This window comes from Rhinolophus hipposideros (genome assembly GCF_964194185.1).
Source record: "Rhinolophus hipposideros genome assembly, chromosome: 17".
Taxonomy (NCBI): Eukaryota; Metazoa; Chordata; class Mammalia; order Chiroptera; family Rhinolophidae; genus Rhinolophus; species Rhinolophus hipposideros.
Genome location: NC_138063.1, coordinates 13,805,072 through 13,832,105, shown reverse-complemented (window position 1 = coordinate 13,832,105; position 27,034 = coordinate 13,805,072). Strand labels below are relative to the sequence as shown.

The 27,034-nt window shown below is 41.0% G+C and overlaps 1 protein-coding gene across 1 annotated transcript in view; it reads right to left on the bottom strand.

Moving 5' to 3' along the window:
• Positions 1-27,034, bottom strand: part of ATP8B1 (ATPase phospholipid transporting 8B1) — a 114,345-nt gene that overhangs the window by 18,934 nt on the left and 68,377 nt on the right. The window contains exons 3-17 of the mRNA XM_081078402.1: positions 23,478-23,575; positions 22,605-22,718; positions 20,561-20,659; positions 20,377-20,438; positions 18,215-18,287; positions 18,032-18,102; positions 16,628-16,710; positions 16,350-16,508; positions 16,087-16,175; positions 13,509-13,699; positions 10,777-10,985; positions 9,336-9,379; positions 8,484-8,640; positions 3,244-3,432; positions 942-1,054 (exon numbers count right to left, since the gene is read on the bottom strand). Of these exons, the coding sequence (XP_080934528.1) occupies positions 942-1,054; positions 3,244-3,432; positions 8,484-8,640; positions 9,336-9,379; positions 10,777-10,985; positions 13,509-13,699; positions 16,087-16,175; positions 16,350-16,508; positions 16,628-16,710; positions 18,032-18,102; positions 18,215-18,287; positions 20,377-20,438; positions 20,561-20,659; positions 22,605-22,718; positions 23,478-23,575 (1,751 nt within the window). The remainder of the gene's footprint in view (positions 1-941; positions 1,055-3,243; positions 3,433-8,483; positions 8,641-9,335; positions 9,380-10,776; positions 10,986-13,508; positions 13,700-16,086; positions 16,176-16,349; positions 16,509-16,627; positions 16,711-18,031; positions 18,103-18,214; positions 18,288-20,376; positions 20,439-20,560; positions 20,660-22,604; positions 22,719-23,477; positions 23,576-27,034) is intronic.

The following is a 27,034-nucleotide window of genomic DNA, read 5'->3' as shown; positions in this document are numbered from 1 at the left end:
ATTGTAACTGCTTCAACAACATATCTAAGCTTAAAATGTGACCCCAATTAGCATACAGCATATTCATTAGGCTTCTTTCTGAAGAAGCTTTGGCTGGCTCCAAAACTCAACCAGACCCTTGAGGTAAAGGAAAGAGACTACCCTTTATCAAGCACTTACTAAGTGCTGGGCACTGTGCAAGATGCGTTCCCTTGCAACAACCCTCCAGGGTATGAATTATCCTCTTCCTATTTCATACAGGCAATTGATTCATCTGAGACATTAAGCAATTTCCCAAGGGACACAAAGCAAGTAAAGAGGCAGAACTGGGACACCAACCAGGTGTGCCGGATATCCTCCACACTTCATTGCCATCATTATATAGCACCAAAACAACATGAGGATTGGTAGGCAGTTCCACAAGAGACATTCCCAGAAGCATTCTGAATAATTGCAATATCACGAGATTAAGTACATAGTCCTCTCAGAATACAAGTTGGAAGTAGTGAAGACTAAACTGATTCACTACCCAAAGTATCAGAACTCAATTATCTAACATACTGCTTTGTCATGCCCCATCACATACGAATGCTTTCTTTCCTTCAATTTACACCAGGAGGTTGGTGGAGTTCTGGGGGTCCACATAGCCATTAAGACTACAGCTCAGTATGGTTAGGTAGCTTGCTCAAGGTTACTGGAAGAGAGACCAGTCATTCCCCGGCCCATCCTCAGATTCTGCCAAACTGGATGCTGGAAAAGGACACCATGATCAACTTCCAGGAAGTCAGGAGCAGGGACAGAAGAGGAACCAGCCTGCCATATTCCGACTTTGGTGTCCTTTCCAATCAACCACACCAGGACAAAGGATCAGCAGGTAACCCACAGCTTTCTCTAGAGCTTAGGAAACAGTACCAGAAAGTAAGCTTGGAATTTGTAGCATAAAGTGTGAAAGTGAGACTTACATCCAGGGCATCCTGTGTCTCTTGTTTTATTGGACTCATTTGATGTAACCGTTCATAAATGACAGTGTCGGCACCTTTACAATAAAGCCTGATATTGCCTTCCGGGGTCCTCACTAGTAGCAAGGGAAGGAAAAACAAATCATAAAGTTAGGTTTGATTTCTTAACAGAAAACTCCATTGATAAAGTTAATTTGAAGAGTTGCTGTGCAAATAATTCACCATTAATTTAAAATCATCAGTGCACCTACAAAAGTGTTGCTCTCAACAACGCTGGTAAACCACTATCTCTATAGAATAGTGAAAAAAATAAGAAAAGATTCCTTCAGTTTTCTGTATCCTTACTTATTCTTTCAAGCCAATACTTATTGACTCCCTGGTATGTTCCATGTCCTGTGCCAGTTCGTTTCTTCCATAGAGCCTTCTCTGTCCATGCCAACTTCTTACCTATAAAACCACAACACTACTGCCTTTAATTCCCAGGCCATCGTGACCATTTTCTTGGATTTTTTTGATCTGCGAGTAATTTAACTGTAAGTATGTGCCTCATAGCTAAGTAGAGTTTAAGTTCTCCAAGGTAGATGCCAGGCATGTTAATAAGCCTAGATCAGTGCGAGGCACACAGACACCACTCAGCAAAATGGGCCTCATCAGAATTCAGTAGACAGTTAACCCTATATTTTTCGCTGGTTAAAAATTCAATCTCATAGTAGACAAATCTGTGGACACCACCCAAATGAATGATCAAAAGCTAACATCACTGATAATCATATGCCTTCTGATGTGATACCCTGTTTCCCTGAAAATAAGACCTAGCCGGACAATCAGCTCTAATGCGTCTTTTGGAGCAAAAATTAACATAAGACTCAGTCTTATGTTATACTATATTATATTACATTATATCATATAAGACCTGGTATCATATCATATCATATCATATCATATCATATCATATCATATGTCACATCATATCATATCATATCATATCATACTCAGTCTTGTATTATACTAGTAAAATAAGACCATCTTAAATAAGGGTCTTATATTAATGTTTACTCCAAAAGATACATTAGAGCTGATGGTCTGGCTGGGTCTTATTTTCAGGGAAACACGGTATGCTGGAAAGCACACTGTACCAATCTATGTAACATAAGCTGAAATGCATAACCTGAATATAATCATGAGGGAATATCAGGTTTTCTACAAAATAACGAGCCTGTGCCTTTCAAAAATATCAGTATAGGAAAGATTTTAAAAGAGCTGAGGAACTTTTTTAGATTAAAGGAGACCAAAGGAACAATCACCTAATGCAATGTATGATCGTGGGTTAGATTCTGAATAGAAAAGACAGAAAGACAAAGGAAGGAATGGAGTGAGACGGGTGATAGGGGTGAGGGGGTGAAGAAGAAAATTCCTGGTAAAATTTGAAAACATTTCATAGATTAGATAATACTATTGTATTACATTGAAATGTCTGATTCTTATCACTGTAATATCTATCTATCTATCTATCTATCTATCTATCTATCTATCTATCTATCTATCTATCTATCCATCCATCCATGTATCTATGTGACTGTTTCTTTTCTTAGGAAATACCTACTTAATTATTTAGGGGGAAAGGCATTATTGCTGCAGTTTACTTTCAAATGGTTCAGACAAGAACCTCTGTATAATGAAACTGACAAAGACTAGGTGGCCAGTGCTAACAGCTGGTGAACACGGAAGAGAGTACAGTTCTTCAAACCAGTCTGGCAATTTCCCTGTAAGATTTCATTCATTTCACATTATGAACTTAAACACGTTCAATGTTAGGAAGCAATCATTGTCCCCACGTGACGGCCTGTTGTGATGTGCATGGCCTGGAGGGATGATTTGGGTTCAGAAGCGTATGCTTGCTTCCCTCAGAACTCCCCCTCTACTGCGTTCTTCCATCCCGGACATCAAGTGTGGGGCGAGGTGTGTGGAGGGACTCACAAGGTAAGAGCTCATGTGGGCAGTGCTGCAAGCTGTCCAGCTGCCACTTTGAGCATGTTACATCTGCCACCCGAGAGTCAACATCTAACAGTCCCTATCGTTGAATGTTAACATGTGCAGGATTCAGATACATGGCAATTGTCCCTTTGGATAATGGGCCACGGGGCAGAAGAAAGGAAAAAACACTTATTTCAGTAAGTCTGTGGGAATCTCCTAGGAGCCAAGAAGTTCATTCATAGGCAGCTTTGTCCTGGTGTCGCTAAAGAAAATGTGCAACAGGCAGCCTCGAAGGGAGTGATTCACAGACACCCTCTTCAGAGGGACCTACCGATGATAGACATTCGCTTGCGGTCACTGTTGAAGTCCAAAATGGCAAGAACGTTGTAGGTCTTCTCAGTGCCCAACTCACTGATGGTGATCGTGTTCTGGGTCCGGGCGAGGAAGGCAAAGCCAAAGTTCCTGGCGGCGCTTACCAGAGCGCCTTCATCAGGAGAGGCCGCCTGGTAGTTGAGCTGACCTAACAATGGAGGCAGAAGACAAAAGCACACAAGCTGTAACGCCACCAAGGGTCCAGGTGGGGAGTGAGGATGTCTCACCGCACGGCCCAAACCTCCCCAAGAATACGAGTCATTGACTCCTAAAGAGTGTGCTGACATTAATACCTTTTAAATTTTAAAGATTTCTCCTTATAAACCTAAACTAGAAGTTAAAAAGAATTGACCAACAATAGGAGAAATATTCCCATGATCCCACCATTCAGAGGAAAACAACACTGCTGACATTTTGTTATAATTCCTTCCAGTCCTTTTGAAAAGGCCTATTTTTGTAATAGTTTCCATCATACTGAAACTACATTTATACCCTGATTATTTTAACATTATATTTCAGCATGCTGCTATAGCTTTAAAAATGCTTTCTAAACCTTATTTTAATGAAAGTAAACATGTCACCATTTCACTGTTCCCGGCCTTTAATTCATTTCCAAAATTTTTGCTCTCAAAAATAACACTGTAATAATATCCTTTTCATGTGTGTATAAAGGTTTCTCTGTCTTTATTTTCTAAGGATAGCATCCAAGTAGTGAAAATACTGAGCTAGAGAATACTGACAGTTTTTAAGCCTCTTGGTATATATTACTCATTTGTTTTCCAAAAGGGTTATACTAGTTTATCTTCCCTTTAGAAGAGTGTGATAACCTCACCTTAGCTATATTCTCATATTAAAGAAAAAAAGCAACTCACAATTTGTCAATCTGTTCAGTATCTTGATGTTTTAAAAGTTAAATAATGGGGGCGGCCGGTTAGCTCAGTTGGTTAGAGCGCGGTGCTCTTAACAACAAGGTTGCCGGTTCGATCCCCACATGGGCCACTGTGAGCTGCACCCTCTACAACTAGATTGAAACAATTACTTGAATTGGAGCTGATGGGTCCTGGAAAAACACACTTAAAATAAATAAACAGTTTCAAAAATTTTTTTTTAAAAAGTTAAATAATGGAAAACTGCCTTCCAGTCGTAACTACATTTCGACAACAGGAACAGACCTCACCATGTTGAGTGAAAAAAAGCCAGACATACAAGCACACATACATGATCCCATTACATTAGGGCCAACGCTGACAAAGCTAACCAGTGCTACTCAAAGTCAGGACAGTAGTTACCCTTGGAGGGGCAGTGGCTGGAAGGGAACACAAAAGGGACTTCTAGGGGACGGATAATGTTGTGTTTTTCAAAATCTAGTGCTCATGACAAGGGAGTAGAATTCAGTTTGCAAATTCACTGAGCTATATGCTTGTCTCCATACACATGTTCACTTCAGTAAATAGCTTGAAAAGTACTTTGCCTATCGAAGATTTTCTATTTTGCTACTCTAGTTCTTCTGCTTCAAAGCAGAAAAAAAAAAAAAAGCATTTCTATAGTTAGATGAATTTCACAAGAAAAGCCATTTAGTTTTTCACCAAGGTTTGACCAGGATGCAGGCCAGGGATGGGTGGGCAGCTTTCCCCACCCTCAGTCCCTGTGGAAGGGGAAACAACTCCCGGGTGAATGGCTGTAGGTAAAGCTGAACACCCCTCCTCTCCCCACTTCCTTCACATACTTGCGCAGATGGTTTCTTCTAATGAAGTCTACATTAATCACTTCCTAATTAGTAATTAAAGGTGATACTTTAGGTTCTTTCCCTCTCTATTTGTTCACCCAGAAAGTCACACAGCAGAAGTTACGAATGTACTTGCTAAAATAGCCATTCGACAAACATACGCACACACCACAGGGCAAAATATTTAACCAGAGCTAAACAAGCAGCAGTGAGAACACAGCACCCCCACCACCAAGCTTAGCTGGCACAGAGATATGTATATTGCATCATACTGATGGCAAACTTATTTCTAACCCAAGAAACAAACTGATAAAAGGTGATCAAGTTCCCATGAGTAAGACGATCATATCTGGAGCAAACACTGATATTTTTATCATTAAAAAACACCAAACCTTCCATTTTGTTCTACAAGTGGAACCACAGAACTCAAGGCTAATAGAGTTGGGAGGAGGAGCCTCGGAGACCTGGCCCAAATCCCAACTTTATGTTTGCAGGAGAAAACCTGGACTAAAAAAGAGTCCTCTGAAACCAGTTCTGAAAACCACTGCATACTTAGAGACAACCAGAGAGAACTTCTTTTCTTTTATGGACTAATTCATGAATCATGAAACTGATGCTCGACCTACACATCCCATTTCTCGTCATGCCGATTCCATAACTTCCTCTGGTTGATAACAGCACTTCTAGTCTCCTAGTCTCCAGCTTTGAAACAAGTTAGCTTTCAGACAACTCTTTCCCTCAGTCATCTCTCCCCCCTTCAAATCACTTGCCAAATGTCCCCCACATTCATGGCTTTCTCATCCTTCCCAAAGACCCCCCCAATCTAGGTGCTCAACTTCTGCACCGAGCTTCCATGTCTCCCCGTTCCAACCTCCTAAAATACAGCTCTCTGATCATGGCACATCCCAACTTAAAGACCTTTAGGTAAAGAAAAGACCTCCGACTCTTTCACACTCTGTTCTCACATGGCCTCTGAGGGAGTCAGGAGTCTAAGATGGCCCCAAGGTTCCCACTCCCCTGGTATACACACACGTTCTTCCAGTTATTCAAACAAACACTAATCTAGGTACTATCAGGAAGGGATTTTGCAGGAGTAATCAAGTTGACCTTCAGAATGCCTCTGGGTATTCCCAACTAATTAGGTCAATCATTAAAAGGGACAGGGCTCTTCCTAGTGAGAGAGATTTGACGCATGAAAGGGGTTTCATGGAAGGGAGAGTCTCCACTGCTGGTTTTGAAGATGGCGGGAACCATGTGACAAAGAGGGGCAGAGAGCAGCCCCAGCTGACAGCCAGCAAGGAAATGGAGACCTCAGTCCTACAACCACAGAGAACTGAATTCGGCCACAACCACACCTCTTTTAACCTCCTGCATCTGGAAATCGAACTTGTCTCCATTCTCAGTGACTAGAGCAATTGCCTGTCACATACAGCTTGGAAGAGGAAGCTGAGCTCCAGATGAGAACATGGGCTGGCCTTGATTTTAATGAGATCCTGAGCACAGCATCCACTCGTACCATGGCTACATTTATGATCGAAAGAACTGTGAGCTACTGAATGTGTGTTTTCAGCCACTGAGTTGTACCTGGTAACAGAGCATAGAAAACCAATGTAGCCTCTCCACACTTCACCCGCTTTGTGCCCGGCGTGTAGTCAACACTCAGGCCACACAAACCATCGGAGTTTCCCCTCTCTTATCAATGTTATGCACAGTAAAAGGCTAACCAATTCTCCATTTTCTTTAAAAAGGGAGACAGTGAGAGCAGAAGAACAAAGGCACACCATCATGGTAGAAGGCCGAGTTTTAACCACTTAGGCAGCTCCTTGTGCTTTCTGGGTCTAAATTTCAACACCTATAAAACTTGGAGGAGTGGTCTCAAAGGTCCCTTCCAAGGGAAACTTTCAAGGTACGTTTTATATCAAAGCCAAACCAATTTCTCTTTTAGCCTCCTGCACTTAGAAATCCAACTTGTCTCCATTCTCAATGGCTAGAACATTTGCGTAGAGTTTGCCTATCATACGCTGTGTGAGGAAGGATCCCTCAGGATGGTAAACTGTGCCTCAGCAGACAGTGGGACAAAGAGCTGCCCAATGTCAGGTGGGAAGAGACTTTAAACTCCAACTTTCTTCTTGCATCACAGAGGAAGCTGGCGCTCAGACACGTACCCTGGTCTGTACTGTGTGTTATGAGAGGAACCCAAACTGGGATGGCCCATCTTCAGCACACAGTCCAGAGCTCTTGCCATTAATATCCCAGTGGAGAAAGAAGAAAACAGAGACCATAAGATTAAGAACATTTGCCTAAGTTGGCTAATTAGCTCTGAAAATGACACTACCAGATATTCAAAAAAGGAAAAAAGAAAGTAGAATCATTTACTAGTAATCACTCAAAACCTAAGAGGACCACGTTGCTTAAACACATCATCCTGGCTCCTTATTGCATGAGTAAAATGTGCTTGGCGAGTCAAAGAGACTTTGACCTCTGCTTCGGTCACTGGTGACCTAATATGATCCCTTTCTATCTTCCCCACTTTGCCAGCTGTCAGCCCTTTCCATGAATCTACCCCAATTTGAATTCTGCTCTTATCTTGCTTTATTGCACTATTAGATTCATCCTTGGAGAATGGGTTCCTTTGAAACATGCTGCAAGATATCACATACAGCTTCTACACACATAGTGTTTATGCATATCCCTTCTCTGGAGTTTAATATGTATTACATATGAAACTTCAGGATCAGAAACAGAGGGACCTTCGTGTACAGAAACATGCCAACAGAATTACTTTTGCTCTTGTAGAAAGAATTACTCTTTCTACAATGTATATGTCTATATAATTTGTCATTATGTTCCCATGTGAGGAAATGACTAGCTTTCACTGACACTGGACAAACTGCATTTAAGCATTCTGCAAAGAAGGCTACAAGTCACGTTTGCTTGTTCCCATGCAAATGCACATTAACTCTGCTTCTGCAAATGAGAAAGGCACCCGAAGGAGGCCTCGGCTTTGGCTGGTATTATTTCAAACACTAGACAGATCTGAATTGAGGAAATAAAAGTTTATCTCAGAAAGTATCTTGTAGAAAAGATGGTCCAAGTTTAAACTCCACTTACGATCCAGATAAGGTTTGACTGTTCACTCTCAAGTAACAATACAGTGGGAAGATTTTGATTCTCCTATTATAATTCAAGAGGTAACCATTTCTTTCAGTGCTAAGATTTCATTTACAGAGTGATAAACACAGCTGGAGCTATAGCTGTGGAGATGATGTAAATTTTCAGAGGCCAAGACCTTGTTTCATGCTTTGCTCCCCCATCTACTTAGTGGCAGGTACTCACAAGTATTCATTGCTTGAGTGAAAGTGAGACCAACCTGTCCTGCATATTCCTTGATGTGCACTTGAATCTCAAGCACAAGTTACCTGTACACTAAAAAAAATGTTCTCCGGTGTCTGAGGTGCGAGAAGAGCACTCACCATCAATTCTGTCCACCATGACCGTGTGACAAGCTGCAAGCAGGAAGAAGAACTGTCGCACTTCCGGCTCTTTCCCTGACTGGATTTGCTCAATGAGATAATGGTCATGAAACTCAAACTTCCCATCAGCATATATATTCCAGCTAAAATCAACTTCCTAAAGAAGTGGAAAAGGAAACGAAAATGTGGTTTAAAAAACAAAAACAACAACTGGGGCTCAGCAAATGATATGACCTTTTCTTCGAAACCAAGACTTGACGCAAAAATCACTGTAGGATTTTAACACATTCTTAACTGTCAAAAGGCTCACACATGTCTTAAGGCAAAAAGACACCCTGTCGTGGGTTGAATTGTGTCCCCCCTCCCCCACCCCTTCACCCCGCCACCGCCACCAAAAAAAAAAAAAGAAAAGAAAAAAGATATGCTGAAGTCCTAACCCCTGGTACCTGGGAATGACCTTATTTGGAAACAAGGTCTCTGCAGATGTTGGATTGGGGTGGGCCCTAATCTAATGACCTTTATAAAAGTAGAGAAATTTGGACACATACACACACACACGGAGAACACCATATGACAACAGAGGCAGACATTTGAGTGTTGCATCTATAAGCCAAGGAACACCAAGGACTGCATGCAACCACCAGAAGCTGGAAGAGGCAAGGAAGGATTCTTCCCTAGAGCCTTCAGAGGGAGCACGGCCCTGCTGACAACTTTGATGTCAGACTTCTGGCCTCTAGGGCTGTGAGAGAATAATTTCTGTTGTTTTAAGCCACCCGATTTGTGATAATTCATTATAGCTGCCCTAGGAATCTAAAACACAGCCCCAACAATTCCTTACATTAAAGGACTCACCTCTATTTTGCTATGATTGTGCTGAGAAGCATCCCGATTGTCTCCTGAGAAAGAAACAGGACAAAACAAGTTGAGTCTCCACCTGTGTTCAGAGGTCTCTCCTCATCTTGCTTTGGGTCTACGGTGGTGCTTGCACAGATTGTTTCTGGACAGCCCTCGAGTTAAGAATGGTTTTTACACTTTCCAAAAATTGTAAAATAACAAGCAAAAATACAACAATGAAGACTACTTGGTACAGTACCTATATGGCCTGTAAAGGCTAAGCTATTTGCTATCTGGCTCTTTACAGAAGTTTGCTGACTCCTGGTCTAGAGTTTCAGATATACGTTCCTGTCTGCTAGAGTCTCCTCCGGGGGCCAGAATCATGTCCATTGAAGTGTTTCAGCTACCCCAGCTCAGAAGGCACGGCCACTGGAGAACCACTGCCTCAAATCCCCGGCATCCCATCTTCCTCCCACATGCTTCTTATGTGAAAACAGTTTAAGGTTTTCGACAAGTGGAAGGCATATGGTGTTCTCATGGTTTTAAAAAACTACATTAAGTCTTTATTTAAAAATTAGAGCACTCTAATTGAACACAGCATTAGCCTTAATATTTTTATAAATATACAGCACATTACAGAATATTAGAATGGAAATCAACTTAAAAAATAATTGTGGCAAAATATACATGACATACAATTGACCATCTTAACCATTTTTAAGTGTACAGTTAGTTCAGTGGCATTACGTGGCAATCGCAGTGCTGTGCAGCCATCACCACCATCCATCCGCACAGCTCTTCATCTGGTAAAACTGAAACTCGGTTCTCATTGAACAGTAACTCCCCACTGCCCCCTCCCCTAAGCCCCCGGCAACCATCATTCTCCTTTCTGCCTCTATAAATTGGACTGTTCTAGATACCTCACATAAGTGGAATCAATGAGTATTTGTGCTTTTGTGACTAGCTTGTTTCACTTAGCATCATGTCCTCAAGGTTCTTCCATATTATAGAATTTCCCGAATTTCCATCCATCCCAGAATTTCCTTCCTTTTTAAGACTGAATAATCTTCCATTGTGTATATATAGCACATTTTCTTTATCCTTCCATCCATTGATGGACATTTGGGCTGCCCCCACCCTTTAGCTATTGTAAATAATGTGCCTGTGAACACGGGGGTGCAGGTATCTCTTTGAGTCCCCACTCTCAGTTCTTTTGGGTATACACCCAGAAGTGGGATTGCTGGATCACATGGTCATGTTAAGTTTAATTTTTCGAGGACCGTGTGCCTATGTCTGACCGCTAACCTCTCCCATCATGTTGCCACTGCCACCAGTCACACTGCTTCAGAACTCAGCCCACGGTGACCACAGGGCTCAGTACTGGGAGTGGTACTAGCAGTCCTGGGAAGGTAGGCTCTGGGCACACATGCCCAGGGACCGAATAATGACTTCCGCTCACCATATACTTGTCCGTTGATGCAGCACTTTTTAAAGGTCATGATATTTTGTGTGAGTGTCCCCGTCTTATCAGAGAAAATGTAATGGATCTGCCCCAGCTGCTCATTCAGCGTGGTGGTTCTCGCCTTTGCGGGCGTGTCCTTCTCAGGGTAGTACATCTGCAGGTCCCAGTTGATGAAGTAACTCTGTCCAAGACGGATCACTTCCACACTAGGAAGACAAAAGACTACACTCAGTAAAGTTCTCAGACATAAGTGGCAGGTAGTGGATTTTATCCTCATTTATGCTTAGAGGAGCAAATTGCTTATCTACAAAGACACAAGCCAGGTGCCCAGCCTCTATGTTTTCCTAACTAAACACATTTTACTCTAGATTTAGGGCCACCGCACCCTGTCCGGTGTAATTTCCCACTCACTCCTGAGTACATCCAGCCACGGCCATAGTGCCCCATTATAAACACACAGCCCAGTGGGACAGGTGGCATGGTAGCACTGCAGGCACAACGCATGATGTGGCAATCCCTACTCTCTCTTCTCTCATTCTCCATCACACCCGGGGACAACTGCAATGACCATGTTCATCTTTGCCCCGATTGTAGTGCAAAAAGAGTAAGGGTACACTAGGTTACAGACCCCTTGTGCTCTTGAGTAGGGAAGGGCTTTCGGCAAACAACCCTTAAATCGTGATTCCACATTGTAAAAAATCATTTAGCATTTTTCTAAATTCTTATAAGGTTACATAATTCCAAAACAAGATATTCTAAGAGGATCATCTCATTTTAAAACTATAAGTGATTAAATATATCTCAGTTATAAGGAAACTGTTTACATATCCAATAACTATTAAGTGGGCAAAGGATGACTTATAACAAGTTAAACAGATGGGGAGATAACTCTTTCCTTCCCTCCTCCCATAAATACTTCCTGAGTGCCTACTATGTGCCAGGCACCAGTTTTAGGGAAAGGGAGCACATCAGTAAATAAAACAGGCAAAATCCCTACTCTCAGGCATGTTACCTTCTACTAGAATCAGACAAATAAATAAACCAGTAAATTTTATATATATATATATATATATATATGTGTGTGTGTGTGTGTGTGTGTGTATGTATGTATGTATATATATATGTGTGTGTGTGTGTGTATGTATATATATATATATATGTGTGTATATATATATATATATATATATATATATATATATATATATCAGGTAGTGAGAATTCTCTGCAGAAAATCAAAGCAGGGTAAGGGGACATGGAGACCAACCAGGAATGGAAGTGATATTTAAGATAGAGTGGGTCAGGAAAGGCCAAGGTTATAAGGTGATGTTTGAGCAGAGCCCTGAAGGAAATAAAAGAGCAGCTATGTAGATATGGAGGGGAGAATGTTCTAGGCAGAGATAGGAGCAGGTACGAAGGTTCTGAGGCAGGAACTGGCACCATGAAAGTATCGAGGAGGCTAGAGAGGCAGGAGCCCAGGGAGGTGCTGGAGGTTTTGGTCAGGGGTGGAGGAGGGCAGAGCCCAGATCACACTGGGCCTTGTGGGTTACAGTGTGGCCTCAATGAGTTTATTCTGAATGAGACGGAAAGCTATTGTAGGATTGAAAACAAAGCACAGATGCTATCTGGAATGACCTGATCTGGCTTATTCTTTAAAAGGACCTTTATTTTCCAAGAGAAATAAAGCAATCATGTTCGTCACATGAGTTTTTTTAAACCCCAAACTACATATACAGTTTATTATATAAAATATACTTGCAGTTTTAGAAAAAAATAATCTATGTGCAAGTTCCCTTGACAAAGGTAAAACTCATCTTCAGTTTTTCTTAAAGTACCTGCAAACAGATGGCTCCCCAGGCCTTTACTTCATGTTAAAAAAAAAAGAACAATAGTAACTACATGTAATAAAATTAAAAAGAAAATAAATGCACAGGTAATAAAATTAAAATAAAATGAATGCTTCTAATTACAAGCATGTATGTGACCTTGTATGCTTCTGGGCTATTACTTACTGAAACTAAGAGCAGACTCTGGCTGTTGAATATACTTCAAGGCACAATCCCTCTCCCAAAGTTCTAAAATCCAATTGAACAGTGACGGTGAACTTGGTATTAAAGGAAAAAAAAGTAAACAAAGGAAGAAATATTACAAAACAAGGAGAATACCATTTGTCAGAGACATGACTCTGACTCTCTTATTTTGGTTGTGACTGAAATTGAGACGAGCAACAGAACATTTTGAGAGGTGGAAGGGGGGCCGGGAGTGTGACATCTCCATTGGGAGGTAGTAGCCAGGAAGCCCAGTGAGTTTGACAAGGAATGGGTGTGAGAGATGGTAATAAGTTAGAGGCAGACAAGAGGTTAGGAAGGCTCTTGAAAAGCAAACAACTAAATCTTCACCTTCTCCCAGACTCTTTCTGAAGCTTGGGATTTGGAGCTCACAGAGAAGGAATCTTACCAAGCGAGTGACTATGGGAGTAGTGTTTGATCTCTGAACTCCAATAGTCTTATCTGTAAAGAAGTTGAGATAGAAGATACTGTGCCTGGCACCAAGCAGACACTCAATATTAACTTCTTTCCCCTGTATGACCGCCAATTCTAAAATGAAAGTTATTTTCTGACTTCTTCCTTATGACCTTTGAAACAATAACTACGAGAAAGGAAGTCCCTTGGTTGTAAAAATGTACTGCAATCTTCCCTTAAAGCCAAAGGCCAAAGTGTAGCCAGCCTTACCTGACATAGAGAGAGATGGGCACCATGGTGTTTAGAACAATTATGTAGCCCCAGAAATTTAGGAATCCACGGTAGGAGGGGGTAGAGTCTTCTCCATCATAGAGGTACCAAGAATAATTGCCAACTTGAGCTTCCCAGTAAGCATGGCCAATGGCGAGACCAGCAGAAAGCAGGCTAAGAACCACAAAGATCTAGAAGACATACAACATGTAAGTGTATTCTGAAGAAGGATGTCCCTCCCCACTCATCTCCTAGATGCTAACTGACCTTACTCAATGCTTTACATGTTTATAATTTAGTAGTTATAAAACAACACATTTCAAAGAAAAACAGTGCCATAAGAATGCTTTGAAAGTCTGTATGATGTCTATGATGGACTGACTGATTTATCCTACATTCCGCGTATAAGGTGAGGTTTTATTCCAAAGTTATCTCTCAGAAGAGAAGACAGTATTTTATATTCAAATCCTTAAGCACCCTCATAACACACGGCATTCTCTCAATTACTTATGCTTTGAACAACAACATACTGTCTGGGGAAGATACCTGAGTATAAGACAATTTCAAACAATGTTTAATGGGATGCTTCTAGACAATGCTTGATGGAAATGATTTCAAGAAGGCGACAAAATTTCACCCAGATATGGGTAATTATGCCGGAAGATTTAATGATCACTTAAGGTTTAAGATCATTTAAGAAGCAATATAGTAAGTTGTTGTAGAAATTATGATTATATACTTAAGGGAGGAATAAAAAAGTAGTCAACTGTCCTAGTAGCATTTGGGTATTTAGGGGTGGTCATAAAATTTCCAGGGGCAGATTTAAATTTCTGGACACAGATTCCAAAAGTGCCGTATCTCAAAACAAATGGGCACAGAGGAGAGATGATGGACTTGTGAGCGGTCTGGCCATAGCTATGACAATGACACTGAAAATGCACGTGAAAAATTCAAACAAAGTTTTCATAAAATGTGAGAGCAGGGAAAAAAAAGAATTGTTTCTTAAATTATTACTTTTACATGATTTTAAATATGTATATGTAGTTAAAGTACCGTATTATGTATTTCCTAAAAGTTTATATATTCAAATTAAACTAAATACTTGTAAAAAAATTAATTCTCTTTGGGAAATTGGAAGATGGCTTCATATTTGGGACCACCCTATATGCACAAGCGTTAACAGAACAGGCCTGAGGCGGCTATCCTTAGAAGGCCTGCTTGCAAGATTCGGGACATCTGGGAACGTAAGATTTTGGGACCGTTTCCTGCTTCCTTATTTCTTATTCTCTGATAAGAATGGCTCACTATATCTGTTTGTGTGAAACTATCTCGGTTTTGCTGATCACCCACATTCCTTTGGGGAGGATCTGGAATTTTGGTCATGCCAGGCAGATAGTGCCCACATGACCAGACCCTAATCAAACCCCAGGCATTAGATGAGAGAGGCCGTGTGAAAAAGGTGAAGGGATTAAGTACAAATTGGCAGTTCAAAACAGTAATGGGGATGTAAAGTACAACACAGGGAATATAGTCAGTAATATTGTAATATATGGTGTCAAGTGGGTACTAGACTTATCGGGGAGGGATCATGTCATAAATTACATAAATGTCTAACCGCCATGCTGTACACCTATAACTAATATAATAATGTCAACTGTAATTGAAAAATGAAAAACAGAAACACCAGGCATTTAGCCTCTAATGAGCTTCTCTTGTAGAGCAAACATTTCACATGGGCTGTCACAAATTGTTGCTTGGGGAATTCAGTGTGTCTTGTGTGTGTGTGACTCAACTGGGAGAGGACTCTTGGAAGCTTGTGTCTGGTTTCCTCCAGACTTTGTCCCATGAGCTTTTTGCCTTTGCTGATCTTGCTTTGTAATAAATTATAATATGTCGTAACTATGAATACAACTAGATGCTGAATTCTGGCAATTCTCCTAGTGAGTCATCAAACCTGGGGGTGGTCTTGGGGACCCCTCAACACAACTTCAATTTAGGCTTGCCTTATATTTGGACTTATACAGTATATGTTGGGGGGGAAAGTTAGCTTTTTTTTTTAAATTAAAGTTTATTGGGGTGACAATTATTAGTAAAGTTACATAGATTTCAGGTGTACAATTCTGTATTACATCATCTATAAATCCCATTGTGTGTTCACCACCCAGAGTCAGTTCTCCTTCCATCACCATATATTTGAAAAGTTAGCTTTTAAGAGCACTATCCCTATGGGAAACTAAGAACAGTAAAATCAACCCTACCTCAACTTCAGGAGTCCAGCCCCACTAATTTATCTAGGGCTCCCTGGTTTCCCAAATGGCCACTCCAGTCATCAAAATAATCATCTAGGACACCCTACAACTGGAATTTTCATTCCCAAGGGAATTCTCCTATTAGAAGTGTGGCAATTATGAGAAAAAGTGAGGGAATCCTCTTTTCCCGCATCCAACCTTGAAGTGCCTTGTGTATTTTTGTACCTGGCCTATAAAAGTAAGATTTCTTTGCATTAGAAAACATACAATAAAAGTAGAGCAAGAGACAGCAATCTAGCCTCTCATCAATGGAAAAAGAAAATAAATACCGTATAAACCATGTAGTTCATCAAGTAATCAATTTTAGTTCTTTTAAATCTGGTTTTCCCACTATTCCTCATTATTTTAGAGTCAGCACCTAAAAGTGGAAAATTCAATGCAATCAACAATTGGGAAAATCAATTCACTGGCATATCAGTAAAATTACTCTTCTTCTGGTTTCGATGGAGAAAGAACAGAAAAGGAATCCATCCCCTCCTTTAAATCTTGAAAGCACCTATCAGATCAATTTCCCAAGAAACTCTGAAAGTACCTGCAAAAATGACCAATCCATGGCAGAACTCAGTGTTCCTAATTACACAGCCACGTAACAAAATTTTATCAGCATCCAAAGAAAAACTTGTGCTTCTCCAAAATAGTGTTCCTGTAAACTTATCTAGCCGGTTATTGGGCTCTTCACATTCAAGAAAACCTTTAAAAAAGAAATGATTCACATAAGTACTCACATATAAAAGATTTTCTGTTTTTAATTAACAGGGACTGAATCGAGCAACTAAAATTTACAACAAAGTAAGATGTGTTTGCACAAACCATCAAATGTTGCCAATGAATTTTCTTTTTGGAGATATTGGTGTGTGATTTCAAGTGCCATTTTGAACTTTAAATTGGTTTCTCTAAAGAGAGAGAGAGAGAGAAAAAAAGAATGAATAAACTTTGGAGCTTGAAAGGGAATATAAAGAAAATTGTACAAAATAACATTGAGCCTCCTAAATAATTAGCTTTTTCTATTTTCAAACTTTCTGCTCACCTTTAAACTTCAGGTTTGGAGGAGGTTATCCCCTGAACTAGAGAAAAACTTCCAACTTGGGGAATGTTGGTCCTCTCTGCTGTTTGTTATTCTGGGCCATTCCTGCTGGTCAGAGGCGCCCAGAAACTTCCCTTCCTCCTTTTACCTTAACTCTTAACCACCAGCTTACACTATCAAAGCTGCTGTTTAAAAACTTAGCTTTAACATTTAATCACACTAAGATGATTCTACAAAACATATTTGTTACAGAAAGTATCTAAACCCTATCAACTTACTGTTTTTCAGAATGAATAACTGGATCCCATATCTTTGAAAAGATAATTCTGAGAAAGGAGGTGGTAAACCTTACCCCCAATATTTGGCATGTCCCACCCACTCATTATTCTCACACATGGGAAGAATAGCTGTTTTACAGTTAAGACCGAACAATCAACTGATTGACTTCTAGAACAAAGGAAGACCTGGGCATTACTCAGATGATTCAGCTCTCCATAAAGAAGCTTATGCATAGCTAAGGTGTGAGAGAAGGTGTTTATGTCAGAGTGGAATATACAGAAGTAGCCTTGAGAGGAGCACAGGGGAGTGGTGTCCCAACTCTGCCACTTACTCTGTGACCTTGGGCAGGCTACGTCACCTCCTGTGCCTCAGTCTCCTGCCGGGTAATGTTGAGGTAATAATACTTGTCATATACAGTTGTTGAAGACATTAAATGAGGTAACGCATAAAGCTAATGTAACTAAGTAGGCACTCAATAAACATATTGAAAACTAGTCAAAAACCAGAACTTGACTCTCTTTCAAAAGGGAGCATAATAATCAAAGGGAGAGTTCAAAACTGTCTATTGGCAAAGACTTTAAAAATATTTCCCTTTTTTTCTAAAGATTATGTTAATAGTCATTGATATGTGTCTGGACACTGCTCAGCAGTTTACAGAGGGTTCAGACATACATTCTGCCACCCATCCTTTTACCTTCCCTGAAAGGTGGGAGAAAGGCAGGTTTGAGAGCAGCACTTTACAGATGGACTAGAAAAGAGAGGTTAATGGATTAAGGCACAGCTGGGCAGAAAGCAAGTAATACAGGCAAGGCCGGCTCTCAGGTCTTCTTGTCCAGAGAGCATGGCGTTCAATGCAATGAACATGCCTTCCAAGGTCAGCTTTAAGAGAGGTCCAGCTAACACCCACTCACCCATCCAGTTCAGCCGTTTCCACATAGCAGAGGCTGTTAGGTTCAGAGCTGGACAGAAGCAGGATGTCAGCCTGTTGGAAACAAAAAACACCAATGACACACAGATCCCACCCGCAAGGCAACACTGAGCTTCAGGTCAGATGGGGAAAAAAAGAATGAGAGAGGCAGAGTGTGTTCACTTACTGGAACAAAATCATTTTTCTTCAGACGAATAACATCTCCAACTTGAATCTCCTTCCACTTGGCAATTTTGAATCTAAACATTAAAAATAAAGACAGTTTCTTGGATTTTAAAAAGTGACTGGCAAGAGATTTGGGATTATGCTTTCAGGAAGCCCAAGATTCTGGGAAAACACGTAAATCACACATAAACTTTAGGGAAAAGTTTCACTAAAAGTTCAGCCATTTGATGATGTAACCACATTAAGTGGTTATGAGACTCGTATCATCCTCTGAAGGAAGCAATGATATGGTGACAACTTTGATGTGTTCTTACCATTCTACATCATGTAGTGAACGGTTAATGGGAGCTACTTAAATGTGTGGCAAGGGGATACATGCCACTCCCTTTTGTTTTTGCTCACGTCCTGTGCTCCTGCCTCTTCTGTTCTCTTTCATCTCCGTTATCCATCACCTCCTCGGCTGCAGGTCCCAGGTGGTCCCAGGACAGGAACGCATGGCTTCCACATGGACCACCTGGAAACCTCATGGAACTTTAAAGTTTCAATTATCTTTTTAATGAGTGTGTGTCACTTTTATAAGTCTAATAAGGATACTGATAAAGTGTAAAATAAATAAAAAGGTGACTATCTTCGATATTAAATTGCATAGGAATAGCTATCTCAATTTCTAGAAAATCAACACTTTAAAACGTTTTCAGATATAGTCTGTTTTAAAGGGTTTCACATATAGAAAAGTTATCTCCAACAGACATTATGAACCTACAACAACTAAAAAGCTAAAGTTTTTTGGAGGCAGAAATCCAATTACTATGTTTGTCTTCCATGAATTTATGGATAAAAAAAGACCTGGAGATTTAAAATGCATTTTAAATATAGGCTTACATCCCAGTTTCCCCAATTTTATAAGAATTTAATACACAATTCTTAATCCCAGGATTTAAAAAAAAATTTTGCTTATCTTTCCAAAAATGAAATCGTTGTTACTTTATATCTTGATATCTCTAAAATTGTACATTAGCAATTTGCGTGTGGGTCGCAAATGATAAGTGAATAGTTAACACCTTCTTGTCATGGCTCTTCGTGGGTGTCGGAGGCCATTCCGTTGGACTCTTCCACTGTGATGTGCCTGTTCCCCTTAGGAGGCCCCTGCCACCCTGCCCCATCAATGCTCAAGTCCTGACTCGGGTTTGACCCCACTCCACAGCCCTGCCTGATATGCATCCAAGACCCCAAATTCAAGGCAACTCAGAGCTACTCTTCACCAGGCTGAAGGCTAGTTAGCCAGAGTGGTGTGGGATTACCTGTGATTCTCATCACCCTTCAGAACACTGACTCTAAGGGACTTGAAAGGCAACCTTGGAAGAGAATCCATTATTTGTGAGGAGAAATACAGCCATCTAAACATATTCATAGATTGACGTCATCTACATTCAAATTAGACACAGTGAAAGTGTGGCTTTAAATCAGGTTATTTTTCTCAGTGTTGACACATAGAAAGTCTTTGAATTGGGCCTTAGTCACTATTTTTAGCACTTGACTTTGTAGTTCTCCCTCCAGACCCGTGCTAAACAACTTATTACTGGTCTGTGAGTTGGCACTTGGGTCAGAGTTGACTAGCAATTGAAGCATTTCTTGAGCATTTTGTATGTGTTGGAGGCTCTGGTGGACACAAAAACAAACACCCAGGGCATTCTCCTCAAGAAACTCACAGTTCGGTAGAGAAGGTGAGATGAATAATTCTAATAACATTCAGATCATAATAAGAAGGACGAGAACAAGCACTGAAGTGCAGTGAAGAAGAAATCACTTTAACTGCAGAATTAGGGCAGAGTCAAGAGTCAAGACATTTGAGCTGAGCCCTGAACTGGTAGTTTGGGAGGAGTAGAGATGGGAGCAGCACATTTGGGCTGAAGGAGTTGTGTAAACACAAGAAAGCTGATGACACAGCCCAAACAGCAACCTCCCATAATCCAATTTGGGGATGGCCTCCAGACCACAAAGGGAGTACAAAGTCTTAGTAAGTTAAGAAAGGCCTTACAATGAATGGGTACATGCAGTTGATAGACTTCTAAGTTCAAATGGTTATCTCTAAGTAGGTTTCACGTTACATATTTACACATGACAGCCTTGTAACTAGGGTACCAATTAAGGAAGGCACAGTACCTGCCATCCTTAATGACTTCACACGACCTGTTGTTGATTTCGTTATCCATCTTATGGCGAGCCTTTAGAAGAGAGATGGGGAAATGTTATTTGAATAATCTCAAAAGGTAAGGTATGAATGCCAAACTGAAAAAAAAAATGAGATTGTAGCTGTGGGGGAGGAAGATGTGTGGGAAATCCTTACCACGTCGTCCACCAGATCTTTGATTGCTGTGATGCCCAGCACCAAAAGTAAGGGCACCAGGGTGGTATACCATGCCAGGGTCGTGATCTGAGGGATTGCCTGGAAGAAATAAAAAGGCATACGTGTGTGTCCATGGAGGCAGAGCTGATCTACGGGTGACTAACTGCTAATTCTAAACTTGCTGGTTTGAAGTCCAGTCGCCATCACCACTGAAGTCTATACCCTGCAGAGCATGCAGAAAAGGCATCTAAGCACCCAGCCAACCTTCTTCTCACAATCTCTCTAGCTTCTGGCCTCCTGGAACAGAGCACAGAAGCTTCGGGAATTGTCTCATTGGGAACCTTAACTAGACACCAAGGAGGCTTTGTAGCATGGCATCTAAAAAAGAGAACTTGCTCCAAAAACAGAGAACTGCTCCAATTTTTGTGTGAAAATCATAATTAACAGGGAGAGGGGCAGTGAGGAGTGTGTGGGAAATCCTTAGCACATCATGCACCAGGTGCTCATGTAAAGCAGCAGGCTTTACATGACTGGTTGCTTAGCCTGGGGTCTCTGATGGAGGCAAAGATGGCAGTAGGTAGTGGTTGCCTCAGAAAGCTAGTGGTTGGGTGGGCATCTTTGGGGGCAGTAGAAGAAAGTACTTCCTTCATAGTCATTGCTATTGGTCCAGCCAAGAAAGAGGCTGGCCTTACAGGAAGCCCCGCCTCCACCAAGTTGGAACAAAAGATTGGGAAGCAAGTTCAGTAAAGATCTCTCGTAACTACCCTATTGATCATGGGGCATATAATGTACTGGCTAAAATGACAAGCTTTAGAGTCAAATTCCTGGATTCAAGTCCTCCGCATTTCTGTCACTTATGGATATGGGACTTTGAGCAAGTTTCTTCGCCTTGCCAGGCCTCAGTTCTTCTCTGCAAAATGGAAGTTATGACAATACTCAACTCAGAGCATAAATGAAGTAACAATGCAAGTAAAGGGCTGTCTAAGGCTATTACTATTACCCTAATGTGGATTGCTGTACTTTGAGATAATTGGAGCAGTTGGAAGAGAGAAAGAGCATTTCCCACATTGCTGTTATTATGTGCAACTCCCCTTTTCCCTACTAGACGTAAGGAGAAAACAGCCTACTTATCATATAGCTGCATTTTATGATTTGTAGTGTTTATCTCAACACAAGCCTATCTCAAAGGTCTCTCTTGATAACAGGACCAGCCTGTACTATCAAGTCATCAGGTTTTATATTCTACAAAATCTGTGGAGTATCCATTTCTCCGTCTCTTTCTCTCCACTCCATGCATCCTCCACCCCCACACACATACACACATGCTACCATTTTCACAAAACCTTACTGGGTGAACCCCAGCAGATAAGAAAGACCGTCTTCCGAATCCAATGCTTGATATAAAGAATCGGATAAAACCCAAGGGGATATGCTAGCCTTTGTAATCTGCACATGAGATACGAAAGGTTGATACTCCAAGTGGTAACTAGAGGGTGTAGAGCTCCCTTGATTATAAAAATAGTTTCTAAACGGATCAAATGAATGCTCTGCAGATAAGTGAATTTTTTGCCACAATTAAAGAAAAAACATAGGCCTTTCCTAATGTAAATCCAGTTCATAAAAATAATTTCAGATTTATGACCAAAATGTTAATAAAAAAATCAATAATATTCTTGAGGAAATTAGTCATCTAAATAAATAAAGGGCAAGCATAAACAATAGATTTAATTTTAAGGTACAAATAATTTTATAAAATTAAAATGTTAACTTTATTCACTTCAGGGAAACCAGTTTTAACATTCACATCAGTATAAAATTGAACTTAAAAAAAAATAGACTTCAAATAACATTTCTGTTTGCTTCCTTTCCCTATTCATTTAACACCGAATGAGCTGGTTCTGTGTATGAAGAGTGTTCCCTTATGTGTAGAACCCTGATGTTAACAGGAACATTTTCAAGATTATTCACATTATATGCGCCCATGACTGAAGTGTTATTGACTCACCATAATTCAAAATAGATTTAAGATATCAAAGGGCATTACCTGTAGGATAAGAAGGACCAGGAAATAGAAATTGGCTGCTCTCTTAAACTGCTCAAACAAATTCATTGGTAGAAAGGTAAACGCATTATACTTGTATGTTTTAATTGCATTATTCTGTTGGAAAAAATAAGAAAGTTATTCTAAGTCACACCACGCATTTATCACAATGTACACACATCTGCAAAAGTCACGGAGTCCTATGGCCTTCAGAGACACAAGGACATCATTTCTCAGTCAGAAAGATACTGAGATTTCCTTTAAGCTTTCATTCTAAACAGGCCTCAAAAAGACTCCTTGGAGGCTTATGTCAGAGACAGTAGCAAGATGCAGATATTTCACCTCAAAAGACTCTCGCAAATCCAACTGTGACCAAATGGGCCCTGCCGTCAGAACCTTGAACCCTTAAAACCTCTTAGAAAACCGGGACAAAAGGAGACATCAATATGGGCGGCAAAGCAGGAACCTCACTATTATTTAAGGGGGAGGGATGGAGGCTACCGTGTAAGAAAGAGGAAAAGACACTGTCGTGGGTTGAACTGTGTGCCCCAAGAGATATGCCCCAGTCCTAACCCCGATCCTGTGAATATCATCGTATTTGGAAATGGGGTCTTTGCAGATGTAATCAAGTTTCAATGAGAGAGTCCTGGATTAAGGTAAGCTCGACTCCATGGACTGCTGTTCTTAGAAGGAGAAAATTGGACACAGAGAGAAGGCCAAGTGAAGACAGAGGGAGAGATGAGGGTGATGCTTCTAGAAGACAAGGAATGATCAAAATTGTTGACCACTACCAGAAGCTAGGGCAGGTGCATGATAGCCACTGAAAAAAAACTGGCTTTTAATAAAGATCACTTAGGCAGTTAAAAATCAACTTACTGCGTATTTGCTCTCCTTAATACAAAAGAACTTTGTGTTCATAAAATGAGGCTGTTCGTGGAAGCTTCGATCATTTGCTTTGACTTGCCATGTACAATCTTAAAAAAAGAAAGGAAAAAAGTCCATAAAGTAGAAAATTAGCATGCTGTTATGGTTACTGTGTCCTCAGATTCATATAAAATCCTAACCTCCACCCTTTACCTAAAAGTATGACCTTATTTGGAAATAGGGTCATAACAGGTGCAATCGCGTTAAAGTGAGGTCATTAGGGTGGGCCCTAATCCAATATGACTAACATTCTTATAAAAAGAGTAAATTTGGACACAGAGATACAGAGAGAAAATAATCACAAGGATATGAAAGAAAATGAAGTCACGGGGATAGGACCTACAAACCAAGGAGAGAGGCCTTGAATAGATCCTTCCCTCCCAGCCCTCAGAAGGAATAAACTGTCAACACCTTGATCTCAGACTTCTAGCTGGCAGAACGGTGAGACAAGACATTTTAAAACAGTTCGTGGCGCTTTGTTATTGTTCTAGCAAACAAATGAACATGTTGTAACTTGGACCAACTGCTCATAGAACATTAGACTCTAAAAGACGTCTCATTAAACAGGGCCCAAACAAAAGTCCCAGAGCCCCAGAAGGTCACAGCTAAATTAAATTGTTTTTTCCAACTCATTGACTTGGTGTGTAAAATGTATAACCCATTAAATATTTAGCGAATGAATAAACCAAAGAAAGGGGGACATCACCAATGAAGTCAGCATTTGTGAGTCCTGATCACAGATCAGCGTGATGCAGTACTTTATCCTGGTCTCCAATGTCTGTCATCTTTGTGAGTTCATTTCATGTACTTAATGTTGCATCCCACCATTCAATCACCATGTCTAAATTCCAGGGAACTTGAGAAAATCCACAGCTTCTCCCTAGACCCCACCCCCCAGAGTTATCAGATGTTGTCTCCTGGTTTATCAGAACAATTCTCAATTCTGTGGAAGCCTCTAGATGATGATTTTCCTCTTGGTTGCCCACAAATCTTGATGTACCCTCCTCACTCTCTTGAATGTCACCTTAAGTGATATGAGTCCAGTCCTCATTCAAGGGCCGTTGTGGCGGTGGGAAAGAAGGAAGAATAGGAGAGGGAGGTGATGGTGTGTGGCTTTCAGCTACAGTTTTGGGGAACCAAAGCCAGGAAGGGCTGAGGCAAGGCAGTGCCCTCATACCAGCTCTGACTAGCATGAGTGTGAGGTGGGGTCGCCTGGCTGGAGACGGGACTCAGGCCGCAGCACAGTGACATCACACAGTTCCCTGGCCATCCTGTCATCTCCATCGTGTCCTGCATGTTCCTCTCCTTCATGGCTTTACGCACAACATCCACTTCTCTACCTCACGGGGACCACTGTTTTGTGGTAGGGCTGGCTTTGCAATTCCTCCAGGAAGAGCCACCCAGTGGGTCTAGTACTTCCAGAACCTGAATTAGCAGAAGATGGGCTCCTCCCTGCTTTGTGGGATGTCCTAGAATTCTTTGTGGTGGGGCTGTGGCTGCTGCCCCCGGGGCTGCTCCAGACTTGTTTCTTTTTGTCATCCCTAGTCGGTCCACAGCTACTTGTCACCCCCCCATCTACCCACCTGTTTTGTCTTCACCTATCTGCTCTTGACTTCTACTGTCCCATGATGTATAGCTCTATAGCTACCATTTGTTCAGTGTTTACTATGTGCCAGGCACCATACTGAGTAGTTAACATTTCGATTTTACAGCTGAGGAAACTGAGGCAAGACAGGATCAATGACTTGACCTGTGAGAGAATCAAAGTCTGGCAGGGGCTGCTCCATATACCTCCCTGTACTGACTGGGCCTTTTCTTTTTTTGGTGACTTATATTCCAAGCCACCATGAGAACTGCTCTGCCAATGAGCTGACTTGGGAGGGTCACTTAGGAGTAGAGGTTCAACCTTTCCACTGTTACCCGAGAATCAGGCTGTGCTTGGTCTCCTAACAGGAAGGCATAAAAGCTGTGAAAGCTCAGGACCAGGATGTGATAAATTAGGAAGAAACGTTGAGGAAGACTCTCTCTCTGGCATTAGGTTCCCCACTGATTTGTGTTCGAATGTGCACGCCGGAAGAACTTCTCTTGTGTGACACCCATGCAAGTGGGTGACCCAGGAAGCTCTCTTCCCCTACAAACCCTCCACCCCTCCTTAGAGACCATAAAAAAAAGTGAAAACAGTGTTCTGTGGTCAAATACATTTGTGAAAGACAGCATGCTGCATCCCTTTCTTGGATATTCAGTGAACCCACAGGTATGTTAAAGGTTCTGAGAAGTCCTGTAGTAAAGAAACTTATTTAACTCAGTTTTTTCCCAAAATTAATGTGACCACAGGCACTTTTTTTTTTTTTTTAAATCACAGAACACCTAATAATATGGTTTGAGAACTGCTGTGCTAAAGCACAGGCCATTATAAAGAGCAGCAAAATGGTACTTGGAGATATTTGTCTTTTTGATCCAATATTTACTAAGTATCCAACTGGAACAGAGAACACTACTAGACGCTTGGACCACAAGGCTAATTTATAGAAAAAGAAGGAATCTTGCCCCATTTTCTAGAATGGAAATATTGACTAAGAAGAACTAAGATATTTACCAGCAGAAAATACACCTTCACCGTATGGCCCTTTAGTGAAAAGCTAGAAAGATACCAACTACCCAAGGGTAGTGCCTAGCAAAACCATCAATGCATTTGTCCCCATAGATGTGCTTAACAGAAGGCTGGAGTTCAAGATCAGGTCCGAGCCTGGTAATGTGCACTTAAAACATGTAAATATTGCTACATGATGTTCAGATTTCCCACGGTCACCAAGTCCTTTGATCATCACCGTCTGGAAAAGGAAGTAAGCTAGGCCTGGCCGCTCAGCCTGTCATTGCTGGTTCTGAATTCTTGCTCACAGATACACCAACAACCAAAACACTGCATTGGTTGGTACAAACTACAGCAAACCAGTAAAACAAAAAGATCAAAAGTTCAACATCAAAGAGGAAAAAAACACAAACAACCAAAGAGAGAAATGGGTTAAAGACATAAACAGACAGTGCATGCACAGGGAGATTCAAATAGTTCATAAATATGTGCAAGATACTCAAGCTCATAAAAAAAGAAGTGCAGTGCTTCAGTGGGGTGCCAGTTTTCATCTTACAGTGGCAACATATCAGCAAAGAGTAAAGAAATTCTGACACACTGAATTGAAAAGAGGGTGGAGAAACAGGCCCTCTTAGCGGTCTCTGCAGAGAACAATTTGGCCAGATTTATCACACTTTAACACACACACACCAACTGAACGATCCCACTTCTAGACATTCATCCCCATGTGTGTACTCGTGCACAGGAGAAATGATATATCTCAGGGCTATTCAATGCAGCCCTGTTTATCTGAAAGATTAGAAATAACCTAAATGCCACCATGAGCACCTGATTAAATAGCCACACAATGAAAGCCTTCAGAAAAAGGGGAGGCAGTTTTATGTGTCCTGATAGGAAACATCTCCAAATTACATTAAGT